This window comes from Pogona vitticeps, chromosome 2 (assembly GCF_051106095.1).
Source record: "Pogona vitticeps strain Pit_001003342236 chromosome 2, PviZW2.1, whole genome shotgun sequence".
NCBI lineage: Eukaryota > Metazoa > Chordata > Lepidosauria > Squamata > Agamidae > Pogona > Pogona vitticeps.
In genome coordinates this window covers 195,611,203-195,630,890 of record NC_135784.1, presented here as the reverse complement: position 1 = coordinate 195,630,890, position 19,688 = coordinate 195,611,203, and the positions used below count along the sequence as shown (strand labels likewise).

General features: G+C 43.7%; 1 protein-coding gene across 3 annotated transcripts; it reads right to left on the bottom strand.

Moving 5' to 3' along the window:
• Nucleotides 1–607: 607 nt before the first annotated feature.
• On the bottom strand, nt 608–18,937 carry NOA1 (nitric oxide associated 1). 3 transcript variants are annotated; one of them, XM_020814921.3, is made up of 7 exons: nt 17,685–18,927; nt 16,190–16,354; nt 14,097–14,296; nt 11,148–11,279; nt 6,872–6,988; nt 2,489–2,606; nt 608–2,193 (listed from the first exon to the last, which is right to left on the bottom strand). In XM_020814921.3, the coding sequence occupies exons 1-7, from the start codon at nt 18,880–18,882 to the stop codon at nt 1,988–1,990; spliced, it is 2,136 nt and encodes a 711-aa protein (XP_020670580.3). In that variant the 5' UTR covers nt 18,883–18,927; the 3' UTR covers nt 608–1,987. The 3 variants fall into 3 exon arrangements, with proteins under 3 accessions (XP_020670580.3, XP_072847951.2, XP_078240913.1); XM_072991850.2 differs by lacking the exons at nt 608–2,193; nt 2,489–2,606; nt 6,872–6,988 and adding an exon at nt 8,667–10,135 and having other exon boundaries at nt 17,685–18,936; XM_078384787.1 differs by lacking the exons at nt 608–2,193; nt 2,489–2,606; nt 6,872–6,988 and adding an exon at nt 10,164–10,348 and having other exon boundaries at nt 17,685–18,937.
• Between the last annotated feature and the right edge of the window lie 751 nt (nt 18,938–19,688).

Here is a 19,688-nt window from a genome sequence, read left to right as displayed (position 1 = left end):
AGTGCCAAAGTAAAAGAACGTGCTTTACCAAGTCAAGGTGAATCAAATGGACTGTCTGCAAACAACACAGCAAATTCTTCTTGCCGAGTAACTGACTGCTCCAGCGTCCCTTGTCCAGTACAATAGTGAAGAAGGCTTTGCAGTTTGAAAAAGCATTGCTGATCATTCATGAGCAAACACAAAAACATGGGGTTTCTTTGCTACCTTTGCTGGTGTGGTGTACTTTTTCAGATGGATTACAGCAAGTTTGAAGTCTGAGTTGTCTTCCTGTGATGCCCTAGATAAAACTTTCCCTTCTGTTTCTTTGCTACCGAGCGGACAGCGGTGTCATGCAGGAGCATTTGGTATAAGGTACCAAATGGTATAGGTTGGTATAAGGTAGCACATTAAAAACAAAGTTATCAAGGCTAATAAAATACTTCACATCAAATAAGTAAGTGCTTTCCATGTTCAAAGTACTCCATGTATCTTGTTTTGAAATTCTTAAGCAAGAAGGGCAGGTCTTTACTTTTACTGTATTTGCATTCCCCCACTGTGATTGTGTCCACTCTCCTTTACCTCCCTTCTTTAAGGATTCCACTGAAAAAGAGTGTGGTAGACCAAAGTCTTCAAATAAAATTTGTTTATTATTTAACATATTCTCAGTTGTATGTGTATTTTGTTCGTTTGCTTCAGGTTTCAACAACAGTTCATAACTTTTAACTTTCTTAAAATCAGATAACTCTTCATTGTAAAAAAAGGGGGAAGAACTTGGCGCCTTTTGAACCCATTTGGACTCGATGCCCCACATTGGGGTCGTATGCTTTGAGGATTTTATTTCCGAGAGTGATAAATCCACCCCACTTGTGGTTGCCCTACCTTTTGGCCTGGCTTTTGTCTCAGGCGTGGTCTGAATGGAGTATGCCCAGGGGTTCTCCCAGGGTTCGCTATGCATCCTCTCTGCTCTCTGCTGCTGCTCCTCTCTTCTAACCCAAGCTTCATATTATTTCCTTTGTCTTCTCTCTTCCGCTTCCCCCCAGTAGGGTGGCTTTCTGTGTGCCTATCTACTCCACTCCTTTTCTCCATACTCACAGGGTACTCTGAACTCTACCCATTTGCCTGTCCACGGATCCTCCTGTACTATTTCCACTAGATCCTCTTTTTCCGTTCCTCTCGCTCTTCTCTTCCCCAACAGGCTTCTGCCTCCTCCTCGTCTCCCTCTCTGCCCCTTTCCTCCTTTCTCCCCGCCCAATTAGCACCCTCTGTTGCCTCACTTTTTATCTCTTAACTGCTTTAATCCCTCTTCAATGAGTTTTGTCCCTTTTTCTCCTTCTCGGCTCAGAGACCTGAGACATCATATAGACATCACAGGGTACACCCTGTGGAGTCTCCTCACACACACACACATACTGCTGATTAGGCTGAGAGTGCCTTGCCTTAAACAATTTAGGCAATTCCCCTAGAGTCCTTTCAGATTAATTTAGAAGATGACTCGTGTTACAGCTCTAGCATACATAAAGCGCTGCTGGAGCATCCTATCAGTGCTTATAAGAAAGTTTAAAAATGGGCAGTATATGTCTATTGCCATGTAATCACCTAAACAGCCTTGAAAACAAGGGGAACTCTGAGCCCAGAAGGAGAAAAAGGGACAAAACTCATTGGAGAGGGATTAAAGCAGTTAAGAGATAAAAAGTGAGGAACAGAAAAAGAGGATCTAGTGGAGATAGTACAGAAGATGACTTGTGTTACAGCTCTAGCATACATAAAGCACTGCCAGAGCATCCTATCAGTGTTTATAAGAAAGAAGTTTAAAAATGAGCAATATATGTCTATTGCATACATGATTCTTACAACTTTAAATCCTAATAACATTTTACAAAGTTAATATTGTACATGTTTTGTAAAAAAATAAAGATGTATTTTGTGCAATTCACAGTTTGCTATCTGAATAAATGTCACCCTGGGAAATTTTATTTACAACGTCTTGCGCTTTAGACCTAGAGGTTCCCTAGGATTTCTTCCTTGCTTTTAAATTCTGTACAAGGGAAGGTGGTTTTACAGTCTGATAGGCTGGTGATCGTTTTAAACGTTTTCCTTTGACCTGAACAATGTAGGGCAGCAGAGGAGGCTGGCGTACTGACAGCTTTGTCCCTTCAGGGGTGTAGCACCTCAGATGGATTTTGTTGTTCAAGTGTGATGTAACTGCAACCCAGCCTGTGCAGAGCAAACACAAGATTACATACCGTCTACACAAAAAATAAATCAAATTAGTTTCCCTGTATAGTAGAACAAAATCAAACACATAATAAGAAAATACTCCCTTGTTATCCCAAAGTCTTGCCATTCTGTAAGATCAGCAGAACGTGCTAACAAGATCTGGAAACATCACAATCCCGTTTTCACAAAGGTAGCTGTCTCTCTGTGACTGATCATAGCAAAGCAAGTGCCTTCCTTCTGGCACAAGCTGCTAACCTACATAAAAGAATGCATAAAAGATTTGCACAGTTACCTGCAGATGAAAGCTTTATGTCAGCTACTGCCTCAGTATCACCAATTCCTTCCAAAATCACATCGTGAGATACCAAAGGTGGGAAATCTTTCATCCGTTCTTCACCTCCGATAGGAACCTTGTGTTAAAAGTTAGAAATAGGGTTTCAGCAGTAAAAACTATCTACAGTTGAAACTGTGGCTAATAAAAGTAACTTCATAAAACCAACAAAGTGATTGAAAGTACAGATGGGGCTTTTTGTATTCGAATATCTCCCCACAGGTGCAGATAACGAGAGTCCACCCCCCTGGGGCCAGACTGACCCCTCACTATTTTGCTGCAGCCACGGGCTCTGCACTCCCTTCCTGTTGTTCTGTTGCTCGTGGTGGATTAGCCACTCCTGACAAAAGGCGGGATTGACAAGCCTCTGCCAGGTCGAAGAGTAGCTAATCCATCACGAGCTCTGGAGCGATAGGGAGCGCAGAGCCCGCGGCAGCAGCAAAATAGTGAGGGTTCAGTCTGGCCCCAGGGGGCTGGACCCTCGTTATCTGGACCTGTGGCGGGATATTCATATTCCCATATGAATATCCCCCATATGAATACCCTCATCTCTAATTGCAACCATTCAATTATTTTCACAAGACCATTCGTCAAGTGATTGTCACAGGTAGGTGTTTTATCTCCACAGGTGTACACCTGGAGTAGAAACAAAACGTATGAAAAGTAAGGGGAGAGGGCAGGGGAAACTGAAAATCGGTTTGGAAATAAGCTTATCAGTTGGGAGGAAACTCCAATTAATAAAAAAAACACAAGAGAAAAAGTAGAATTATATAGAGGGTCTTTGGCAGATACGGATGAATCAACAGAGATTTTAGGGGAACTCCATGAACATACAGCAACAACAAGAGATGAATGAAAAAAGAACAGAGTGGGCAGAAGAACCAGTTGTTAGAATGAAAGCAGAAAGGTGGAGAGATTTAGAAGCAGCACTTTCGGATAGTAAGAAAACACAGATGTAGTATAATCAAAACAGTTGGAGATGAGAACAGACTGATTAACTGAATAAAGAAAAAGAGAAGTTGGGAGCCGAGCAGGCAAGTCAATAAAAATACTACAATACCTGAAACATGAAATAAAACAAGGAAATCAAGTACAAATAGCTACAACTACGGGAGCAAAAACTACTATTGTATATTTTAAGTAGGAACTGTTTAAAGCAATGGCCCGGCCATGTTACTTCAGCAGCTGAAAGTCTGTCTGAACTCCCGCCAGTTCAGCAGAAGCTTCCATTCCACGTGGCCCTCGCCAACTATGCAGAAGGAATAGGGACAAAGCCCCCCCGCCTCCCTCTGATGCATGCAAACCTAATGGTTACAGGAAGGGAAGGCAGAGTGTGGAGGTCGCTGCCACCACCCTGGGAGGGCCACTTTCCAGTTTGTAGGCATGCTCTCAAGCCTCAATGCAAAGCAAGCTGGCTGGAGATGCCCCCGCCCTGCTTCTCACCTAGATTGCTGGGAACTGAAGCTTTTTTTTAAACCTCTAAGTTAAACCAGCAAGCAGCAGGATGCTCCACTGCTGCCTCCAGGGAGAAAACTTGTAAGAGGAGAGGCCTTAAACAGCAAGAGACCAAGCTATGTATTCACAGTCTCTCTGGCTCCCTTTAGTGGCCAGTTCTGGTAAAACAGAATTTCTTTTCTGCATTTTTCTTTTAATACTTTTATCAATATTTGCTGGCCACGGATAAGTGAATCGGAAGATACTGATCCCGCAGATAAGGAGGTCCTACTGTATAGGACAGAGGATGAGATGGTTGGACAGTGTCATAGAAGTGACCAACATTAATTTAACCCAACTCCGGGAGGCAGTGGAAGACAGGAGGGCCTGGCGTGCTCTGGTCCATGGGGTCACGAAGAGTCGGACACGACTAAACAACAACAACTGTATCTGATAAATAGCAAAGTCATAGATACTTCTGAGACATGAGAAAAGCAAAGCATTAGCCTTTACAGATTCTCCATCAGTGTACAATCAGTGCTAGCTTATGAATGCCCCTTCTTTTAGTCAAAAATCAAGCAAGGACACAGAAATACATATGAGCCACAAATTTTATGAATACTCTGATCTGAAATAATCATATAATCCAATATCTCACTGCAACTGTAGGATTCCATAGACTGAAAATAAACCTGATACAGTCATATGAGAACAAAAGTACACCCTGTTTGAATGCTATGGTTTTATGTATCAGGATATAATAAAAATCATCTGGTCCTTAGCAGGTCTGAAAATCCGGTAACTACAGCCTCAAATGAACAACATATGACATATTGCACCGTGTTATGATTTATTTTACAAAAATAAAGCTAAAATGGAAAAGCTATGTGTGGTTAAAAAAAGTACACTTTATGATTCAACAACCTGTAGAACCACCTTTAGCAGCAAGAACTTGAAGTAATCATTTTCTCTATTACTTCATCAGTCTCTCTCATTGCTGTGGCGGAATTTTGACCCACTCTTCTTTACAACTTTGCCTCAGCTCTTCGAGGTTTGCAGATATTTGTTTATACACAGCTTTCTTAAGGTCCTGCCGCAGCATTTCAATTGGGTTGAAATCTGAACTTTGACTGGGCCACTGCAACACCTTGATTCTTTTCTTTTTTAGCCATTCTGTTGTAGATTTGCTGGTATGCTTGGGATCACTGTCCTGTTGCATGACCCAATTTTGGCCAAGCCTTAGCTGTTGGACAGATGGCCCCACATTTGATTCTTGAATACTTTGGTATACAGAGGAGTTCATAGTTGACTCAATGACTGCAAGGTGCCCAGGTCCTGTGGCTGCAAAATGACCCCAAATCATGTATGTATGTATGTATGTATGTATGTATGTATGTATGTATGTATGGATGGATGTATGGATGGATGGATGGATGGATGGATGGATGGATGGATGGAATTTATATCCCACCCATTTAGTGCTGGGACACTACTCTGGTTGGCTAACAACTATTAAAATACCACAACCCAATACCACCAACAAAGACATAGAGAACAAAGAAACATTAAAAACCCGAAGTATCCTCAAAAGGAAACCTGGATGGCAAATCGAAATCAAGATCAACTCAGTAATCATCATCCCTCCACCATCATTCTTGATAGTTGGTATAACGTATTTGTGCTGATATGCTGTGTTTGGTTTTCGCCGAACTGGACATTGTTCCACAAGTCTTGTGGTTTGTCCAAATGCAACTTTGCAAAACTAAGCCATGTTGCCATGTTCTTTTTTGAGAGAAGAGGCTTTCTGCTGGCAACCCTTGCAAACAAACCATACTTGTTCAGTCTCTTTCTAACTGAATTATCATGAAGGTTAACATTTAACATACTGAGGCTTGTAGAACCAGAGTTGTAACTCTTGGGATGTTTGCAATTTATCTGAACATTGTGAGCTCTGACCTTGGGGTGATTTTTTCTGACCTGCTAAGGACCAGATGATTTTTGTTACGTCTTGATATGTAAAACAACAGAATTCAAAGAGGGTGTACTTTCTTTTAAACATGCCTGCATATTGACTTTGCTTTAAAAAGGACCCATTATTTTCCTATCTTCTCTGTGTGTTCCTCATTTCCAGATCCATCTCTTCTCCCCACAGTGGTCCCAAGCTAATAAGATGTAGGTTAACTACCATAGAAAACAATTATGTAAAGAACACAAATTTGTCTTGCTAGCAATAAAATGTCTGCTTGAACTGTTTTAGTGTATCTGGTGTGGCAAGGGCTGGAAGTATTACATGATGTTCAGTTCACAGTTCAACAAATGAAGTCCAACATTCAAAGGTATTTCTCCCATGTACCAAAGTAAAGAGTTGAGTGGCATTTTGTGTACTGCATCCAATGTATGCTGCTGCAGAAACAGGTTTGTTTTTCACATTCAACAACCTTGGTTAAACGGATGGCTTTGGCCAAATCCTTACATGTTAGCGCTGTTTTTCAGCGTTTCCAAACGGAAATAATACTAAGACCATAATGCACTTCACAGATCTGAAATATATGTATTTCTGATCCTTTGTGGAGCACCTCATACAGAGAGACCAAGTCTTTTAACTGGGAAAAAATATTTTTGGACTAGAACTCACACAATCTCATTTTATTCTACCTTTGACTTTCCAGAGACTGGACAGAAGCAAAACAATGTGAAGTATTATTCCCTTCTGGCATAAAGTGCAAGACCACCAAGACAGGGAGAACTCATATGAGACAATGCAGTCATGGTGCTGGCTGAGAGCAGAACAAAGTCTGCCTTGTGCAAGGGCCCAAGAGGCACAATAATGAATGTCCGTGGAAGAAGAGGGATCACAAGGCATTAGCCCTCACAGATTCTCCCAGTGGTGTACAGTCAGTGCTGGCTTACCTTCAGTAACACTTGACCCGCGTGCTTTTGATAGATAGCGTCTGCTTTTTCAAGTGTAGTGATATGCACAGGCAAAAAGTTTGAGGCTATAACAGAAAACCAGGAGCATTCGTTCCCCTAAGGAACAAGAAGCAGACAATTAATTGTCGGAAATAAATTCTGGGTTTAAAAGACCAATTTCATTTTTAAAAGTTTAAAACAAGTGCAGCTGGCAAATAATTCCCTTTATGGCTGCTAGTGGTCTAGATTTTGAAAGCTACTATTCTGATGTAGCAAAGGTTTCCACCCCTTTAAACACTCCTAAATCCACAATTTCTTAAAATAATGTAGAAAAAGAGGATTTTGAGTTTGATACTCTTCTTTGTATTCTTATTTCAATCTTGTCTTTAATGCATCATCCTTAGAAAATGTCAGAAATCATTATATAGTCTCCAGCTTGCAAATAATTCTGGAGCCAGCCCATGGAGTCATGCTGGATAAAAAAAATGAGTTACAAACAAGCTTCTGTATTTTAAAATCAATTAATCAATGCTGTATTATTCTGACATTTTTATTGCATCATGGCAGCTCTGAATTTGGCAAGCAGGCTAACACTTTCTCAACATGCTGAGATCCTTAAAATTAACTTTCAAAGTTTGGGATAGTTAACTTAGTTTCCCCCCACCTCCCACTTGCATACAGAATACAGAAGGGAGAAAGTTTATTACAGGCACATGAAGACAATAATCAAAGGATGGGAAAAACATGAACTGAAGAACTGAAGAGACATTATCTTATTGACTAATAATCCATCATATTATTGATACATTACAGATGATGAAAAAGGCTCTGTTCACATAAAATGGCAAAACATCATCTTGTGTAACATCCATACTTTTTCGGCACCAAATTCAGCTTCTTCTTTCACAGCAAAGCATTATTTCTTACTACATCCAAGCTTAGTATCCCACAATATGCCACAAAAGTCTGGCATGAGATCAGAGTACACAAAGGGATGAAAAAGATGGGAAAATGCACATGCTTGAGTCATCTTGTCACACCATGGTTTGCTATTACATATGAACCAAGCTTACATCCTTTTTGTCTCTCACGCCTCCTCCCCAGCTGGGTTAGATCCAAAGCAGTCCCTAAAAATAATCCCCCAAAGCACGGAGGGGACCTGCTGAATTGAGTGACTACAGTGGGGTCTTGACTTGAGAACTTAATCCGTATTGGAAGGTGGTTCTCAAGTCAAAAAGTTCTCAGGTCAAATCTGCATTTCCCATAGGAATGCATTGAGAACCATTTGATCCGTATCTGCTCATTTCCGTCCATAGAAACTAATGGGAAGCTGCTATTCTGCCTTCAACCACTAGAGGGGGATATTTTATTTCTTTTTTTCTTAGGTCAAGAAAGGTTCAGGGAAGGCAGGGAAAATACAGTCCAGGCAGTACAGTACCAGGCAGTCCGAAGACTGTCTCCCAATCCACTCTCTAAACGCTGGGAGGAGTGAGGAAGCAGACAGGCACCCTTTTCACTGGCCAACAGTTAACTGAAAGTTCACATTTTGCACTTTCCCTGCCTCCTGCGTGGTTTTTTTTCAGTTCTTAACTCAAATCTAAGTATGTAAGTCAAGTCAATATTTTCCTATGAGAGCAGTTCTTAAGTCAAAATGTTCTTAACTCAAGCCGTTCTTAAGTCAAGACCCCACTGTATTGTAAGGGATTAACGCCGTGGTGCCAAATTTCACCGCCCCAATCTATGTTTCAGCTAATCTTTTTTTCCACAGCCATTTCCACATGACTGAGTTTACCTCTGGTTGACAAAAATAACGTTGTCTCTTGTTACCACAAATATTTCCCAAACATTTAGTTACTGAAGGAATGGAGAAAAAGGATTGCCAAGATTCTCTTGTAACTTGTGGAAGGCCTGGAATGGCCAAAGGAATTGAGGCATTTGACTGGACCAGATGAAGTACTTGTACTTCCTTGATGGAAGACTGAGGATGTTTAACTTCTGGTCAAGGCAGAAGGCCACGTGAATGTCCTGCTTGGCAGGTACCGTCAGAATAGATCAAAGAATAGAGCAAAGAAGCCTCTAGGCTAGAATCAGTGTCATATCCAGAACAGCATCCTCCGCAGTGACTGGACTCAGAGGCTGGCCTACGTAGGACAATCAAAGAGCAAAGGATGGCTTTTGAGACTGAAATGAATACTAAGACTGGTAGGTGATAATCATATGATACAACACCACAGGCTTGGATCATGGTTACTGTAGCAATGTGTAAAATGTTAACCCTGAAAGAACTCAAGTTTTTTTAGAATCAGAATCACTGTCAAACAGGAGGAACTACTAGTCTATTCAATCACTACCATGGAGAAGGCATGCTGCTAGACAGGCGCAGAAGTTCTGAAACGGCAACCATGACCTCATTTAATCACAGGATTTCCAGATGCAACCATCACGGTCATGATAGCAGATGCCATAACAGTACAATTCCCTGTAAGGAGTAACAACATTTTTTTACAGCCACAACAATCTCTATCTCCCTATCTAGGAAATCTGCTCTCAAATACAGGAAGGGGATTTGGAGAACTGGTGTCTACCTGCATTTCTTCCATGGTTCCCTGGTAGCTGCCTACATGAGTAACATATGCATTTTGAAAGAAAGCCAGCCTCATCACCATGAGGAAGGTGAGCCAGAAAATCTCCTGAAGAATGCACAGTGACAGTCTACCCTTACTATCAAGGGAACAATTCTTGAATTTCTCCCTCTGAAACGGTGACATGTGCTTTGGAGACTGATATGTATGAGAGAACCTCTTGCGCTTTCAAGATGTGGACAAGCAGGGAACCCAAGTCAGAGTAGACAGATAACTGTCCAGTGGAAAAACGAGTGCCTTGTTCCACACCTCTGATGAAGAGTGTGAGACTGAGATCTTGGTCCCAAAATAAAAGAGTTGACAGATCAGGTGGTGAGGCAATCATTACTGAAGATGTCAGCTCTTCATGCTTCTAGATCTTTTTTCTCCTTTCTTCTTGGTTTTTGAGGCCAAAGGAGGCATGAGGTGTTTGTGCTTTATGTCTTACATCTGTACAAATCAAGACTCCCCCCCCCCCCCGGGCACGGCCAAGAAAACTGTTCTATATCATCTTGAGGTCATGCTGGCCTTTGGTACCACCAGCTGATTAAAAGTGCTCGGAGTCAAGGTGGTTACCATAGTCCCCAAGGTAGTGGATGGTCCAATGTAGCAGTTGTCACAGACAGTGAAGGCAAAGCCATACCTGTGGTAAAAGAAACCATTGTAGGCATCAGAGTAGCACACAGCCCCGGACCAGGGGTTGCGTAGGTTTTTCTCAGCTGCTGTGTCCGTTGGCTGAAGTTTTCTCACAGAGCAAAGTTTTTAAATAGATGGAATCATTTCATTCTGCCTTGTCTAACATCCATCTTGATGTCCTTAGTATCATAGTTTGCACACTTTGGCTAAATGCAGAGTGCTAAAGTTGTTGTGAGGGAAAAGTATATGCCAAACATAAAATTACAGTGGCAGCGAAGAAGAGATTAACAACATGAAAGAAAATGAAATAAGAAAAACTAAGCCGAAACAGGTCAACCTCCTTCTGAAGTAAAGAGGAAAGGACATTCCTTACAGTAGTACTACTATAACAATGAGGAACTGAGTGGGAAACTGGGTGCCACACTCAGGATTTGCACACAGAGGTGGAGGTCAAGCTTCTCACTCAAAGCCTTTTAGGTCTAGAACATTTCCAATGACACAAACCACAGATACAGAACTCATACTCAGGCACCACAACAAACTTGTTCATCCACAGCAAGGGAACAGGACATGGAAGAAAAAAGTAACTAATCTTGAGCTTTAGTAATCTAACAGCCTGTCTGGCATTTATACCCTGTTTCCCCCAAAATAAGACCTAACCTGAAAATAAACCATGGTATGATTATGCTCGTAATATAAGCCCTACCCCCAAAATAAGCCCCAGTTAAGTGAAACCCCACCCTCCACCATTGTGCAGCAACCAGAAGATGACATGACTGCATTTGAATAAATGTAGATTGTTGTACATGAAAAAGATTAAACATCCCCTGAAAAGAAGCCCTAATGTGTTTTTGGAGCAGAAAAATTAATATAAGACCCTGTCTTATTTTCAGGGAAACATGGTAATGTCAGCAATTAAAAATGGATGCAGACATACCATCCATCTGTTGCTACATCTTCTAACACATCCACACTTCATAGCTTAATGCTATGCTAAGAGTGTCTTCTGTCCCTCTTACCTGTAAATAATCTATGCGTCCCAGTGAACCCAGAAACAGGGTCATCCCAGGCTTCAGCACAAACGTCCTTGGCACAATAGCTTGAGTTGGCAAAACAAGCTTGACTTCTTTTTCATCTAGGAGGTTTAAAATCTAAAAGCAAAGTCAAAGACTTTATACAGATAATTCAAGACAAGTACATGCGTTTTCATTTGATTTCTTTTCACAGCCAACAGGTGACTTAAGCTCCTGCATAGTTGTATGGCCCTTGAAAGTTATTTCACACACAGTTGCTAGGAGGTATAAATAACTCTCCTTTTGCTATCCATGACAGGATAGTGCTTGTTGTATAAATGCAGTTCAGATGGAAGAATGCCCATCTAGTTAGGACAGAATTGATAAAAAACAAACAATCCAAAGGAGTAAAGAATATGCATGCAGGAAAGTTACAGCTATGTACAGTCTTGCAAGACCAAACACTTCAAAACCATTTCCTTCTAAATATTGTTCAGTGGACTCAAGGAAGCACTGCGTTTATGTTTAGTGATTAGCAGCTTCCTAATGATGCCCTTCAACAACTTTCTTTTTCTTTTGTTTTTAAAGGTTTGTGTGTGTCCAGAATGCTTGAGTGAGTAACAGTCACTGTGCAGGCTGAACCTTCAGAATGTGTATAACATAGCTTTTTGGAAACCAGATTATATTTATATTCTACCTTCCAAGGAGGGACGTGGTGGCGCTGCGGGCTAAACCACAGAAGCCTGTGCTGCAGGGTCAGAAGACCAGCAGTCGTAAGATTGAATCCACGCAACGGAGTGAGCGCCCGTCACTTGTCCCAGCTCCCGCCAACCTAGCGGTTCGAAAGCATGCAAATGCAAGTAGATAAATAGGGACCACTTCGGTGGGAAGGTAACAGCGTTCCGTGTCTAAGTCGCACTGGCCATGTGACCACGGAAGATTGTCTTCGGACAAAACGCTGGCTCTATGGCTTGGAAACGGGGATGAGCACCGCCCCCTAGAGTCGAACACGACTGGACAAAAAATTGTCAAGGGGAACCTTTACCTTTACCTTTACCTTCCAAGGAGGGACTTAGAATAGAGACTTTTCTGTTCACTCACCCTGGTAGGTAGCTTAAACAGAGTGACAATGAAGGCTCAAAAATCACCTTTTGCACTTACAGGCGTAGCAGGATTTCCTTGGAAGGTTTGGCTTTGGGAACAAGTTTGAAAGAGGTGGGGAAGAGATAATGAGAAAGAAAGCTATTCTCTTACATGCGCACACAAAGCTAAGCGCTTAAAAATAATCTTTCCAGACTGAGGAAAAGAGGCATTAAAATCGCAAATGTTCTTCAATAGAAGCAAGTGTAAAATGAGGCACACTGAAGCAAAAAAGCTGACACACCCCAATCTGTGTGAGATGGTGACTAAGAAAAAGTCTTATGACAGGGATCTCAATGCAAATGTCAACCCACCATGGGGCTGCTATGAAAGAAAGGCAATTCTACCATCAGGATGATTAGGAAAATAACTAATTCAGGCTGCCAAACCATACTGACATTATACAAGTTTATTCTGTGAAGCAGCTCTCTGATCCCCACAACTCCTGTTCTCTACAGACAAGGAGCAAAAAAAAAGCAACTGTAATGATCAAGAATTTTGAGCACTGTTGCTGTTTGTAACTCTAATCCATTTCTAGTTAGGTTGGTAAACTTTTTGATTTCATCCTATTTCTTACAGAGCACCTTGAGGAATTGTCATGTTTGAGTAAATATATTTATTATGGTTACTGCACAGCACTGTCATTTTTGTTATAAAGTTGGAACAGGTAGATCTTGCTTTTTTAGGCAGCATCCGGAGAATATGCTGGCCAAAATGATACTGGTTAGTTATACTGGCAGTATGACTACTACAAAATCCACGTTTAGTATTTCACTTAGGACCTCCTACCAAGTCTCTAAAATGAGGGAGAAAATACTTCAACACATTGGCTGTGACCCTATTGCTCAGAGTAGGTCAGTCACGACTATAGTAGGCTCATTGAATCAAGAGAACCTGTGGAGGGGCTGATGCACCAAATCTCTGCTTATTTAGTGTGTCTATTCTAATTGCAACTTATTATGCTAAGCAAAAAACAAACAGTACAGTTATTACGTTCTGAGGAGCTACTGTGCATCAGAGCTCATGATGCATGGTTGAAGTGCAGGTAATTGCTTGAGCACGTATGATAAACTGACTCAAAAAGATGTGCTTGCATTAGAAGAAAGTGACTGCTTGTATTCGAATGATATTAAGCTAAAAAAGAGCAACAGTTACCACTATTCTGAAACCCTTTGTTTAAGAGTTTGAATAGGATACTACACAAGGCTATAGTAAATAGGTTCTACAGTTCTCGTTTCTCATTGTATAAAAATATTGTACAACTTCCTGCACAAGTCCTTATGCAAGAAGACCTATACTGTGTGCTTTAATAGTTTTCAGAAAAGTAGCTGTTAGTAGTGTTTCAGCAGGAAAAACGTAAGTATTTAAGACTTAAAGTATTTACTCCCTTTGAGCTTTCATGGATGACAATACACAGAAGCTCACACTGAAATAAAGCTATTAAGTCTTAAAGGTGCCATAACACTTAAAAACAACTATTTGTACTTGGTTTCACTTTTCTTGCATAATGCTCCATTGTTTCTCAACTTTTGATCCTTCCGGTTTTTTGGACGTCAACTCCCAGAAATCCTGACTGGTGGCCTTGCTGCCTCTTCTGGAACCTGAAGTCTAAAACATCTAGAAGGCAAAAGATTGGGAACCAGTGCTCTGCTGTGATATGTTAACACTGTCCTTCCATAAAGGGAAGACACATTTGGATTACATCCCATGACCTGGAGCAACAGAGAACTTATCTCCAAGGCAAAGGTAGCCAGTGAGATACTGCCCTCCTCTTCTGAAGCACAAAATTTCTTAGGAATAGAAGTGATTACTTACACAACCATCCCTTACAATCCCTGGAGTGTCATAGAACCAGCGAGAATATTTCACTTCATCTTCTGTAAATTCAACTTTCTCGGCAGGAGGTTTGCACGGAAGCAAAGGTTCTTCATTTAGACTGTAGGACATTGCCTCAGCATCAAATTCAAACTGAGAAGTTTCTCTCTGTGTTTTTTTAAATGTTCTTCCAACTCTTCCTACATGAGAAAGGAAAAACACAAATTATTCCATTTTGCCTCCTTTGTCTAGCAGTCCAGAGACGGTGCAGCTTCAGATTTCTGGACTTAATATATCGTTTCTGGGCATTCTAACTTCAATGGACACCACTCACAGTCCTTTCTCTGCTGACAGAATTTAAAAAGAAAACAAAACACACACATACAAAATGGGCTAGTGTTTTCATTGCATTTGGAAACTAGCTATTGACCAATACACCCTACTTTAGGGGCAGTCGATTTGGAATCAGAATTTGAATCAAATGCCACACTTACAGTGGAATTGTATGGATATTACATCTACAGTACACTATGATTAATGGCATTTACTCTCAAATGTATGGGACTAGCGCCTTAATTCTAGAATTCTGCAAAGAAAAGCATATATTCAATACTTTATATGAAATATAAGATGTATGAAGTATGTTTAGTTTTGCACACATGACACTGCAGAAATGTTGCAGTGTTTTGGGAAATCTGATGATGCCATAATAGTAAACGTGCTAACACAGTACTGGACTGTGGTTTACAGAAGCCCAATACAGTCTATTAAAATACAAGATACTGTATGCATTTCTAAATCACATATAATCACATGAAAAAGAAAGTACACCCTCTTTGAATTCTATGGTTTTATGTACCGGTATCAGGACATTCTAAAAATCATCTGGTCCTTAGTAGGTCTGAAAATTAGGTAAATACAACCTCAGATGAACAACGTATGACATATCGCACTGTTTCATTCTTTATTTTCCAAAAATAAAGCCAAAATGAAGAAGCCATGTGTGAAAAGATAAGTACACTCTTAGTCCTTCCATAAGAATTAAGAGTCTAAGTAGCAGCCAGGTGCTGCTAACCAAATACCCTTCAGTAATTGATCATCATCAGTTTGCTGGTCTGGAGCAATCAGGTGTATGTTAATGCAATGCCAAGGAAGGCAGCTTAAATTCCATTAATCTACAGCGAGGAAAATTATTCAAAAGTGGAAAACATTCAAGACAATTGTCTATCTTCCCTGAAGTGGACGTCCAAGCAAATTCACCCCAAGGTCAGACCATGCAATGCTCAAAGAAATTGCAAAAAAAACCCCAAGAGTTAAGTATCAGACTCTACGGAACTCAGCATGTGAACATTTAGCATGTTCAGTGTTAAATCTCATGGCAGTGTGATTAGAAAGAGACTGAACAAGAATGGTTTGTTTGCAAGGGTTGCCAGCAGAAAGCCTCTTCTCTCTAAAAAGAACAGGGCAGCATGGCTGAGTTCTGCAAAGTTGCATTTGGACAAACCATAAGACTTCTGGAACAATGTTCTTTGGACAGACGAGACCAAAAGTGGAGATGTTTGGCCATAAAGCATAGTACCATGTTTGGCAAAAACCAAATACAAAAAATCAACACAAAACAGCTCATACCAACTGTCAAGCACGGTGGTAGAGGAGTGATGATTTGGGGTCCTTTTGCAGCCACAAGACCCACTGGGCACCTTGCAGTTATTGAATCAACCATTAACTCTTCTGTATACCCAAGTATTCCACAGTTAAATGTGAGGGCAACTTTCTGACAGCTAACGCTTGGCCAAAATTGGGTCATGCAAGAGGACAGTGATCCCAAGCATACCAGCAAATCTACAACAGAATGGCTTTTTTTGGGGGGGGGGGAGGGGACAATCAAGGTGTTTCCGTTGCCCAGTCAGAATCCAGATGTCAACCTGACTGAAATGCTGTGGTGGGACCTTAAGACCGCTGTGCACTAAACAAATACCTGCAAGCCTCAATGAACTGAAGCAAGGTTGTAAAATAACTCCACAATGATGTGAGAGACTGATAAAGTAATAGAGAAAATGATTACTTCAAGTTATTGTTGCTGAAGTACATACCTATTAAGTAACCGTATTTTTTGAGCTTCTGGAGCTGTTTTTGTTCTTCTTCACTGAGATCGTCCTCTGTTTTCTTTGCATCTTCCTGCAGCCTTGTTTTCCTCTGAAATATTCTATAAGGTGTAGGAGTAATGATTGGAAATTTCAGAAGGTTCAAGGTAGTTCCTAGAAAAAAAAAACACACACCCCACAACGTGCATGGTTAGAATCGGGAGAATCCACCAATAGGTTCTCCAACTTTTCCTTCTATTTGTCAATTTGTTTTTTTAAAAAGGAAGCTGTCATGGTGTCTCCTGGGAGCTGTAGTCTTTTAGAAGGTATCCTCAGTCTATAGCAGCAGTCCCCAACCTTTTTAGCCCCACGGATCAGCTGGGGAAGGCGGGCACATGCGCAAAGGGCGGCACAGCGCCAGGGGGCATTTGTGCACATGCGTGAAGGGGTGGGGAAGCACTCATGTACATGCAGGTGCATGCGCGCAGGAACAAACAGGTTGTATGGCAGGGGAGGTCTGTCTCCGTGGCCTGTCCGGCTCAGATCACGGACCGGCACTGGGCTGTGGACTGGAGGTTGGGGACCTCTGCTCTATAGAACTTAACAGGCAGTGAGAGGATGTCTTCCAACTTCCTCCATGGCCAGAAAGTGCTGGCCCTTACTGGTTAAATCTCACCTTAACTGTAACCTAATGAGGTAATTGGTCTCTGGCAAGCAACTGAGTATCAGACCCATATCTCCGTTGGCAGTTCCAGTTAATATTGTCTATACTACACTACTTAGATGTAAGGACAAACCATAAACCTTGAGAAACTACAGCAAGCCTTGAACACTTTCTCTCCCTTTTGCCCACTTTCTGCATAACATAAGAGGAACATCCCTGATGTGATTCATAACATGCAACAATTTATGATTTTGTCCCAGTAACACGAAAGTGTGGTTTGCATGCACCACAAATTTTAAAAAAACCCATCACAACCTGAATTTGCCTGATACAAATCAGTCAGGAATTTAAGAGCTGAAAGAAACAAACAGCATTTATACTACCAGTGCCTCCTGATCAAAGGTGTAGGACTTACTGATGGTAACCCACCCTAATAAGGAGAAAGTCCCAGTATTCCACACCAGTGAGCCCAAGCTCCACTACACCACACATAAAAGACTAAAGTTTGCTGTAATGCTAGCTCTTTTTTTGTGTGTACTGACACTTGCTTCATCTCAAATGTGCTTTCTCATTGGACCTGATTGTGTGAAAGAAAGCACAGCCCCACAAGTTGCTAGGACCTAAGCTCCTGGGCAGAGGTACCCCTTGACCAATGTACATGCGCTCTTGCTTGTGTGTGGGGCACCTTCATTCTCTCCGGTGCTATACCAAAGCCTTCCATCATTACCGCTGGCAAGGAAGGAGCCCACCAGAGCTTCCCCTGAGTGGCCTGTTGGAGCGCCTGGGCAGCTAACAAAATCCACCCCAGCGGGCGTTTCCCTTCCTTCCTTCCTCCCTGACCTGGCCAAGGGGAGACGGTAGCCCTGCGGATGACATCGGAGGCTTTGGATTTGCAGTAGTCCGAGTGCAGGAGGGTGTTGAAGAGGGTCGACTTCCCCGCGTTGGTGCTTCCCACCAGATAGACATCCCCGTTAAACTTCCAGGAGCTCTGCAGCTTGTTGATCAGCTCTTCCACCCCGTAGCCCGTCCGGGCGCTGATGAGGTGCACGTCCACCACCCGCCCGGCGCTCCTCCTGCTCCTGCTCCGGCCGTCGTCGTCGCCGCCTCCCGGCCGGCTGGCCTCCACCAGGCCGACCTGGACGCAGAGGTCCCGCAGGCGCTCCCGGAGGCGCCTCAGGTAGCCCGGCGAGTCGCCCGGCAGCAGGTCCACCTTGTTGCCCAGCACGAAGACGTGGGCCGAGGGCCCCACCAGGGCCGGCAGGTCGGGCAGGACCGAGTCCGGCAGGTCCAGCAGGTCGGCCAGGTAGAGGACGAGCGGGGGCCGCCCGTGGGGCTGCGGAGGGCGGCGCTGGAGGGCGGCGCTCACCCGCTGCCGGTACTCCTCGGGGGACATCCGCACCCGCAGGGCCTTCTGGTGGTGGGTCAGGAGCCAGCACCGCTGGCACAGCGCCTCCTCCAGGGCCGCCCCGACGTGGGGCGCTTGCCCCGCGGCCGAGGCGGCTTCTTCCCCCGCTCCGCCTCGCTCGCCTTCGCCGCCTTCCTCCTCCTCCTCCTCCTCTTCTTCCCTCTTCGAGCCCACGAGGCTCCGGTATTTCTCGCTGGGCAGGTAGCCGGCCAAGGCGGCGTCCCGGCAGTGCAGCTCAGCCCCACAGCCCGAGCACGGGACGCCGCTCGAAGGCACCGAAGGGTCCGCCGCCCCCGTCACTCGGTGCTCCTTCCGCAGCCGCGGTCGGCGTGGCCCGGGCAGGGCTGGCTCCGGCTCCGCCTTGGCTTCCTCTTCGGGCGCCGGCAGCGGCCTCGCGTCGGCCGCCGCCTCCGGCTTCTCCGGGAGGTACTCGGGGAAGACGAAGGGCTCCTCGGCCGCCGACTGAGACCACCCCGTCCCGGCCCCTTCCCAACGGCGGGCGGCCTCCTTCCCGCCAGCCGAGGAATGCCGAAGCGGCCCCGGGCTCCTCCTGCCCCATCGTGGCCCCGAAAGCGGCTTCCGCCAAAGGCCGGGAACACCCAGCAGGGAAGCGCGCCGGAGGAGGCCCAGCATCGTCCCCGGTGGAGGGACGGGCAGAGAGGAAGGAGTTAGTTGGGCGGCCAGAGCGGCCAGGGTGACTGACGGGCGGTCCTCCAGGCCAGCCGCGCCCCCTGCCGGAAAAGCGAGGGTTCAGCAAAACGAGGGGCGGCCTTCCTTTTCTAGCTGCTTTCCTGGTGGGTGGGCAGGATTTTGGCTCACAGTTTACCTTTGTATTGTTATCATTATCATTATGGAACTTTAATATCCAGCAACGTGAGGTGGATGCAAGACGGACGCTTAGAACTTAAAAGAGACCTTATACTGAACAGAACTCTCAGCTCTTCCACATTCAAATTCAGCTCAGGCTTACCTGAAGTTGTTGTTTAGTCGTGTCCTGGGCCAGAGCATGCCAGGCCTTCCTGTGTTCCACTACCTCCCAGAGTTTGGTCAAATTCATGTTGGTAGCTTTGATGACACTGCCCGACCATCTCGTCCTCTGTCGTCCCCTTCTCTTCCCCTCACTTTCTCAACATCAGGGTCTTTTCCAGGGACTCTTCCCTTCTCATGAGATGGCCAAAGTATTGGAGCCTCAGCTTCAGGATCTGTCCTTCAGTGAACACTTGGGGTTGATTTCCTTCAGAATGGATAGGTTTGTTCTTGCAGTCCAGGGGACTCTCAAGAGCCTCCTCCAGCACCACAATTCAAAAGCATCAATTATTTGGTGGTCAGCCTTCTTTATGGTTCAGCTCTCACTTCCATAAATCACTACTGGAAAAACCATAGCTTTGACTATTCGGACCTTTGTCGGCAAGGTGATGTCTCTGCTTTTAAAGATGCTG

What these genes read in the sequence shown, in the direction of transcription:
- NOA1 (XM_020814921.3), bottom strand. Translation starts at nt 18,882, where the DNA reads ATGCTGGGCCTCCTCCGGCGCGCTTCCCTGCTGGGTGTTCCCGGCCTT. An exon ending in AAAATACGGTTACTTAATAG is followed by an intron (nt 14,297 to 16,189) that starts GTATGTACTTCA and finishes TTTCTCATGTAG; the next exon opens with GAAGAGTTGGAAGAACATTT. An exon ending in CGGGTCAAGTGTTACTGAAG is followed by an intron (nt 2,607 to 6,871) that starts GTAAGCCAGCAC and finishes TTTTAACACAAG; the next exon opens with GTTCCTATCGGAGGTGAAGA.